General features: G+C 42.3%; 1 protein-coding gene across 1 annotated transcript; it reads left to right on the top strand.

Annotated features, from left to right (window-relative positions):
* The first annotated feature begins 1,131 nt into the window (after positions 1-1,131).
* On the top strand, positions 1,132-7,722 carry LOC138301773 (dual specificity phosphatase 29-like). Its single transcript, XM_069242279.1, has 3 exons — positions 1,132-1,235; positions 2,759-2,979; positions 7,541-7,722. Exons 1-3 carry the CDS (start codon positions 1,132-1,134, stop codon positions 7,720-7,722), a joined length of 507 nt encoding a protein of 168 aa, XP_069098380.1.
* Positions 7,723-8,339: the final 617 nt, after the last annotated feature.

Below are 8,339 nucleotides of genomic sequence, written 5' to 3'. Positions count from 1 at the left end.
TTACAATATTTATTTTATCAAGCCACAATGAGCTGCACTAATCCACACTACTGCACAGAATGGCGCTGCAGTGAACCATGCTCCTGTGAACCAGTGAGACGCCTGGCTCATAATACACCAACCGTCTGCCAACTCCAGCAGATACTCGGCAACAAAAGATGCTGTCCAAACCAGGAGGATGAAGTCTGGCCGAATCTCTATCTTGGGGACGAGTAAGGAGTGCTGATTAATAACTTGGGTGGTAATGGACTAACCTTATGTTTTTAGCAAAGATGCTAATTCATGAGTAAAACTCACCAGTGATTTTAAAACCACACCTCTATCTTAAGTAGGAAATTCCACTTGTAGATTCATCTTGCAATTTAACACTTCCACCAGACATGAAAGAATTTACCACATTACTGTAATTTAGGCCCAAGTTATAGATACCTCACCCCAGAGATTAACAAAATGATCAAGTGAGCCAATTATCATCTTCATTCCCACAAAAGGATCAAACACTTACCCTGACCTACACAACCAAAAAACATCACCCATGTCCTAGTCCCCTCCTCCTTTGATTCTGACAATGATATCTTTGATGGTGTCCCACAATCCTCAATTGAACCTATCAAAAGTGTTTTCCATTCAGAGGATGGACTTCTGTCATACAACAGAAAGTTCACCCACAGCTCCTCAATCTTGAATAAGCTGCACTGGGTGCCAACAAAGCAAGAATCAAATTCAAGATCTGCTGCACAATTTATAAAATAAAGCCATCAATTTTAGCAGACCTTCTTGTTCCGTCCTGAGGAACAACTTAGGCTTGTCAAGAGGATTCAAAAGTAAAAACACAATATTGCTGAAAATATCTAAATTCAATACCTCTCAACCAATTGAGGCATTCCTTCACCGATGCAGGGAGCTCCATTCCACCAAACTGAAGAAGAGAACCCACAATCCTACATGCCAAGTAACGATTAAAAACCCACCTCATCCATATTTGCTGTCATTGGTTTTAAATTAATTACACAGCCATGCATAGGTATTACGTATGTCCAGGGTTCCTGGGGGGTTTACAGAGCAACTTCAGTGGTTATCGCTAGCGAAGTCTCAAGGTCATTAACAGATTTTGTTGTATCCATGATAACCATGTCAACTGTCTTCCGCTTTATTGACTTCCTGATTACTTTTAAACTGTGGTCAGTTTGTGGGCAGATGCTAAGAGATGATAGTTCACCAGATGTTGATGAAAGGTGCTGGGTCTTTGCAGCAAGGGAGACAGCTATGCTGACATGAGCAATCAGTAATATGACAAAATTAAAACGAAATGGAGAGAGATGAGGTGACATAGTGAACCGCACAATAAGCTTGGTGCCCAGAGAATAGGAAAGTGATTGCATGTGCTTGCTGCATGGCACCCCGGGGATCTACATCCATTCCATTAGATACTGGGCAATTTAAGAAGTGAGTACCCAACTTCTGTTTCCAGCCTATATAATGGTCATGCATACTGCTTCCACTAATGGCCCTGATCCATTTAAAAGGTGTCCTCAGACGTAGAGCGATCTATTTGAAACCTGTACATTTTATTTTGGAGCCTTTCAAAGGTTAGCCCGGATAGCTAGGGCAAGCTCAACAATAGGTCACACTTCTGACTAACACTGCTCCATCATTAGTCTTACCAGTCTTAAAGAGCATTTAGGGGGTCATTATGACCCCAGCCAATGGTGTTAATATCGCAGACAGTACTGCCAACAGGCTTATGGTACTTTTCTCCATATTAAGATATTGGCGGTTTGGCTAAAGCCACACCGCCAATGTACAACACCGACCGCACGGTGGTAACGACACCCGACTTGCCCGTCTGTGGGATTATGACCCCGCCTACCGCCATGGTTTTCGTGGCAACCTAACCGCTACGAAAACCATGGCGGTAGGCACTGTCAGTGACAGGGAATCCCTCCCCTGTCACTGACAGCGGTCTTCCCCATCTTCCACCCCCTCCCCTGGTTTTCCCCCACACCTTCCTACCCAGACCATCCACTACATACACACACCTTCATGCACACACGAACACACGCATATACACACTCATACCCACATTCATCCATGCATGCACACATCCATTCACACACACTGACATACATACAAGCACACACACATTTACACAACACAACATACATGCACTCACACATCCATACATGCACGCACATACAACATGCATCACACACCCGCATTCACGCACGCACAGAAATACACACACACACCCACACACACACACAACACCCCCCTCCCCTGTCGGAGCACCCAACTTACCTGATGTCATGGGGTCCTCCGGCAGGGAACGGGACGGGCGATGCTGCCAGCAGCAGTGTCCACCAGCAGAACACCGCCAGGCCGTATCATGGGTCATGATATGGTCTGTGGCAGTCTAATGGCTTGGCGCTGCTGCTGCCAGCAGCTCCACCTTACCACCGGCATGGCCACAGCTGGATTTCTGCCATCCTTCTGGCACAAATCCAGCTGTGGTCATAATCCGTCTGATGGCTGGTAGCCGCGGTGTCGGTCTTTTGGCAGCCGTTGCCGTAGCTGTAGGCAGTTTTTACCACCAATATCATAATGAGGGCCTTAGTGTGTTGGGCAGTCTACCATTTCATTTGTGTATTCCTCTGAGAATGGTCAAAATCCAACAATGCATTTTTAATTTCTTTGACTGATACAGTAGAAAGACAACATCAGAATTCCACATCACTGATTTGATACTCTTTTTCAACAGATATTCTGCAATGGACACCGATAAACTGCAGTGCCTAGGCATCACACACATCCTGAATGCAGCACACGATACCCAGGAAGTTAGCACCGAAGCTATATACTACAAATGTTTGCCCATTACCTATTTCGGGGTGCAGGCTTACAATGAACGAACCTTTGACATGAGCTGCTTTTTCTCTGACGCCACCTGCTTCATAGATCAGGCAATGAGGACTCCAGGAGGTGAGAAAGCAAAGAAATAAGGTGGGCTGTTAGTACCAATAGAAGTCAGCCAGCATCAAGTGCACGGCAAAGGACCCATAGACAAAAAGAGGGAAAATGTCTGATTTCTTGAAAGTTAGGAGGAGCAGGTCACCAGAATGCAAGGAAACACAAGTCCATATGACAATGAGATCAAATGACAAAGACTAAAACGAAAGGAACTTCTAGTGTAATGTGAAGAGCTGGTGAGATATGAATGGGATCCATGCATAACAGATTAAAAGGGAAGCCTAATATCAGTGAGAACCACAACTCAATAAACAACTCTATAGACATATATAAAGAGGCCAGTGACCCACTGCATTATATGGAGATCCAGCAACTGGGAGATTCAAAGGGCAGAGACCCATGGATTCACATAGTCACCTTGCAAGATTATATAAAGACAAAGGTTATAAGAACTCATGATCTACAACTTGGCCAGATGACTTAGTAAATGAGGCAGAATGAAACGGTCCGGGATTTATTTATTTACTGCAGATTTAGTATAGTTCAAACCAGATCAACTTGGGTATCATAGTGCATTACATATTTCACATAAGTATGGTATAAGCAGCAGTATAAGCATTAGAATGTCTTTAGTAGAGGGAGAGTCAAAGGGTGTCAACTAGCAATGATATCCATGATAGAATCTGAAAGTGGGACAGGAGAAACAAAGGTTACAGAATCATATTCCGTTGGGACAAATAGGAATCAAACAGTCTGGTGCCTAGTTACAGTTATTTATTACATCTTCAAAGAATCCGCCCGTGCTTCTAAGGTTTTGGCGGGTGGCCAGTAGGGGTTATCAGAAAGAAAGTTATTCACGACTGCAAGAAGTGAAGAGTTTTAAGGGCCACATGTACGAATTTTATCTGCAATAAGCGGTCCAAACAGTGCACCTATTTTGCAAATGAAATAACATTTTGTGAGTCAACCAATTTGTAACTTGGTCAGTTCACAAAATGATGATTAGAGGACATATGTACAAAGAACAGGAATTGCGATGTCTCCTTTTCTTAATTACAATACTTACTCAATCACACTTAGGAAATTGCAATTCCTAATCTACAAAAACTTACAAATTTCAGATAGTGATTCCTAATGGGTTGCAAACCGACCTACAACATGAATATCACTGAGGTAGGTTGCAAATTTGCGATGCATTAGGAATCGCGGTCATTACAGGCATTGCATTGTATTACAAGCATATTCAGCAGACGACCATGTCTGTGAGTGATTTTTTAAGAACGAAAGCTATTTTTAATACAGGAAATTTTTCCTTAAAAAGAAAACAGTGGGGGGCATATTTATACTCTGTTTGCGCCGGAATTGCGTCGTTTTTTTTACGCAATTCCGACGCAAAACTAACTCCATATTTATACTTTGGCGTTAGACGCGTCTAGCGCCAAAGTCCATGGAGTTTGCGTAATTTTTTTGCGTGGACACCTACTTTGCGTTAATGATATGCAAGGTAGGCGTTCCCGTCTAAAATATTTACTCCGAGGCATGTGCGCCGTATTTACACTCCCGGGCAAAATTCACGCCCGGGAGTGGGCAGGTCAAAAAAAATTACGTACGGCCGCTTTTGCGCCGTTTTTTAGCGCCTGGTCAGGGCAGGCGTTAAGGGACCTGTGGGCTCGGAAGGAGCCCAGAGGTGCCCTCCCATGCCCCCAGGGACCCCCCCTGTCACCCTTGCCCACCCCAGGAGGACGCCTAAGGATGGAGGGACCCATCCCAGGGACATTAACGTAAGTTCAGGTAAGTGTTTTTTTTCTTCTTTTCTTTGTGGCATAGGGGGGCCTGATTTGTGCCCCCCTACATGCCACTATGCCCAATGACCATGCCCAGGGGACAGAAGTCCCCTGGGCATGGCCATTGGGCAAGGGGGCATGACTCCTGTCTTTGCTAAGACAGGAGTCATTTCTATGGGGGTTGGGAGTCGGAAAAAATGGCGCAAATCGGGTTGAGGCGAAAAATTTGCCTCAGCCTGACTTGCCCCATTTTTTGGCACCCAAGCTCCATATCCCCCTACGCCGGTGCTGCCTGGTGTACGTCGTTTTTTTTCACGCACACCTGGCAGCGCCGGCGGCTAACACCGGCTAACGTCATTGAATAAATACGGCGCCCGCATGACGCTTCAGAATGGGGTTAGCCGGCGCTAATTTTTTTGACGCAAAACTGCGTTAGAGCAGTTTTGCGTCAAAAAGTATAAATATGGCCCTATATGTTTTTAAAAAATGAAATCTTTAACTTTCATTTTTCAAGAGTAGGCGGTGGTCTGTGGGATCACTGCTTGCTCTTAAAAAAGATTTGTTTTAACATTCACAAAGAGGAAGAGGTCACTTGGTGACCCCTTCCTATTTGAGAATTGTTACCACCTCCTTTGAGGTGTTGGGAAATTATTAATGTTTTGCGACTGTAATTGGATCATGTCACTGCAATTTTACATTTGGGAACAAAACCTTAAACACACAGCTTCCAAATACTGAATCACAAACACAAATTGCTATTCGGTAACCTAATATCGAATCAAAATTTGCGCTTTGTACATGTAAAACATTTTTTTTACGGTCGGGGTAACCTGTCACTCAATCGCATGTTATGATTTGTACAAATGAACAATTATTTTTACAGTAGGAACAGCCCAATTGTGCGAATCTGGCCATTTCCAGGAGGATACATTTCGACCTTTGTCATTAATATTCATGAAGTAAGTTGCAAATTGCAACTCACACCAATTATAGGCCATAACAGAGAAGGTGGCCTACTTGGGTCAATAGACCTCCAAGACAGTGATTGCTTTTAAATAAATTAAACTTTTTTTAAAATATAGCCTGCAACCTGCAATTTTAACAGTTTGTATAAGAGATGGCATTGGTCCCGTCAACAACTGCCTATTCCTAAACAAACATTTCCAACACTGACAAAGGGTAAGGGGACCCAAGGGAATAACAATGAGTTAAAATGTCCTGCTTTCAATAGTTTGTGACCTGACTTGCGGTTGCATACAACTGATACACTGTCCACTGAATCACAATTTGGAAGGGACACCCTAAACATGCCCCACTAAATTACAATTATGTATCCATTTCTAAACCCATTTCACAATTTAGTAAACCTTAATAGAATCAGAAATGGATTTAGTACATAACAAAAAGCCATTTTGCAGTTGCAAACTCAATGATTGTACGTACTGCAATGTTGGCAACCATGAAATGGAAAAGGACATCTTGCCCTCAATTATTTCCTGAAGAAGGTTTGGGAGCGGTTCGTTCTTACAGTTGGTGGACAGGGTTTCAGATTTTCATTATCTGAGAAAGAGTGATTTGGTGCATGGGATCCTGTGAAGAGTGGGGTTCAGAGGAAGAGGGAGTCTGAACTTTGAAGTTCTCAAGATCTGTCTTAACAATGGTAGGTTCCCTGTTGAGTATGTTTGATGCATATAACCAAGTTTAAATAGGAGACTATTTCTAGGTGAGATCAGAAGGAATTGCCTCCTGTGTGCGTTCAGTTTAGAATGTTATTGGGCACATATGATTCCTTCATCATTCTTTCCAGTGACACTATTTTGGTGGGTGAGGTAGAGACAGTCATGTAGAGTTGCACATAATCAGCATAAAAGTGGACTGAAATATTGAATGTACTAAAGTGAGTGTGCATAATGGGAGAAATTGTGACACACAGAGGGTGAGGCCAGTCTGAACTTAACTCCTAGTCTCAGAAATAAACGTCCTCAAGTGTCCTTTCTAACAATTCTCTCTTCTGGGGAGGTCCACAGTTTCTTCCGGGTTTCTTCTAGATCCTTTGTCTCTTTTCTTCCTTCCACAGAGTTCTCCATTCTTTCCTTCCAAATATTGTCTTCCTGTTTTCCTCTAAAAATATGTTCTCTTGCAACCACTTTTTCTTTATAGTAGCACTCACATGTTCTAAAACTTCAATAAAGAACATTTAGAAGGAATATCACCAACATCTAGAGTTAATATACACTACAAAAGTGAGGTATTTACTAGGGAAAAAAGGGAAATTCTCCAGCATTTGGGGCAATGTTTATACAGAAACTCCTGCAAAAATTCCCTTAGCTAATTTCTGTCCTTCTCTCTTCTGCTTGTCATCTTAGACCCTATATATATTCATTCTAATATTTTTCTTTGTAATTACAATACTCTTCCTCTTTTCTTCTTACCCCAGTGCTCATTGTCATACTCCTTTTCTCTTTTGGCACCCCAGTATCTTTTTACACATTTTTCATTTCTTCCTCCCCGCAGCTCCTCCAAAGCGAGTGTCTTCACTGAATGTTTTTCTTCCTTCCCACTTTCATACTTGCTCGCATTCTCTTTATCCCTTTACTAGTTGCTCATTTCCTTTGACTCTCTTCTGTTCCCATTTTTATCACCATTCACAACTTGTTTTTCTACCTTCTTCTGTTATCATTGTCCATTCCTATCTTGATTCCAACACCTTGCCTCCTTGCTGAGTGTTTGTACATATCTGTCTCTCCCAGGACATCTACACTAAATCTTTTCTCTGGAATCTCTTTCAGGTAAAGTGCTTGTGTACAGTGTTAAGGGAGAAAGCCGTGCAGCCACACTGGTTCTCGCTTACTTGATGATCTATCGAAACATGTGCCTTGTTGATGCTATACGTACTGTGAGTGCCAGGAGGTTTATCTATCCCAATGAAGCATTCCTGCAGCAACTCCGATGCCTGGATATGCAGTTGTGAAAGCCCTGGACTTGAGGATAAGCAGCCACCTGGAAGAACTCAAAATAAAGCAATGTCTTCAACTGAACAGTGTAGGCTTTTTCTTGTAGTTACAGAATGACTAGACAAACCCAAAAATTTACCCCATACCCATTAACAATCAAGTATCCTTTCACACATGCACAAACATCTACATCTCCCAAACACAGATATGAATATACACCAACCATTTCAAGACCATCTTCCTTTAAATCTTTCAAGTGCTATGTGTACGCAGCATCAATGACCATTACACCTATGCTAAGAATCACCTGAGTCCTTTGGTGGAAACCATTTTGACTTCACTAAGCTCTGTTGCCAAAAGCAGTCATATGTCATTATGTGCTTGGTAACCTTATTTCCTACTTAGCCATGTTTAATTTACACAAACTACATAGGGTAAATTCAATTTACCAAATTTCTGGGTATTCCAATGTCTATTTTTTGTAATCTGCCTGACGTTTTCTAATTTATGTTTTTCTGTTTATACACACAATGCTCCAAGCTAAATCCCTTTTTTAAAAACCTGCCACTCAAAACATATGTCACATGCATTATCGTTCTCTAAAGCTGCAGGCAGCTGATGCTTGTTTGGTAAA

The sequence above is a fragment of the Pleurodeles waltl genome, chromosome 6, assembly GCF_031143425.1.
Source record: "Pleurodeles waltl isolate 20211129_DDA chromosome 6, aPleWal1.hap1.20221129, whole genome shotgun sequence".
Classification (NCBI taxonomy): Eukaryota; Metazoa; Chordata; class Amphibia; order Caudata; family Salamandridae; genus Pleurodeles; species Pleurodeles waltl.
This window is presented reverse-complemented; position numbering and strand designations above follow the sequence as displayed.

Excerpts from the sequence above, each read along its gene's own strand:
- LOC138301773 (XM_069242279.1), top strand. The coding sequence starts at position 1,132 with ATGTCAACTGTCTTCCGCTTTATTGACTTCCTGATTACTTTTAAACTG. Across the intron at positions 1,236-2,758 it reads TCACCAGATGTTGATGAAAG|ATATTCTGCAATGGACACCG; the intron begins GTGCTGGGTCTT and ends CTTTTTCAACAG. Across the intron at positions 2,980-7,540 it reads GGCAATGAGGACTCCAGGAG|GTAAAGTGCTTGTGTACAGT; the intron begins GTGAGAAAGCAA and ends AATCTCTTTCAG.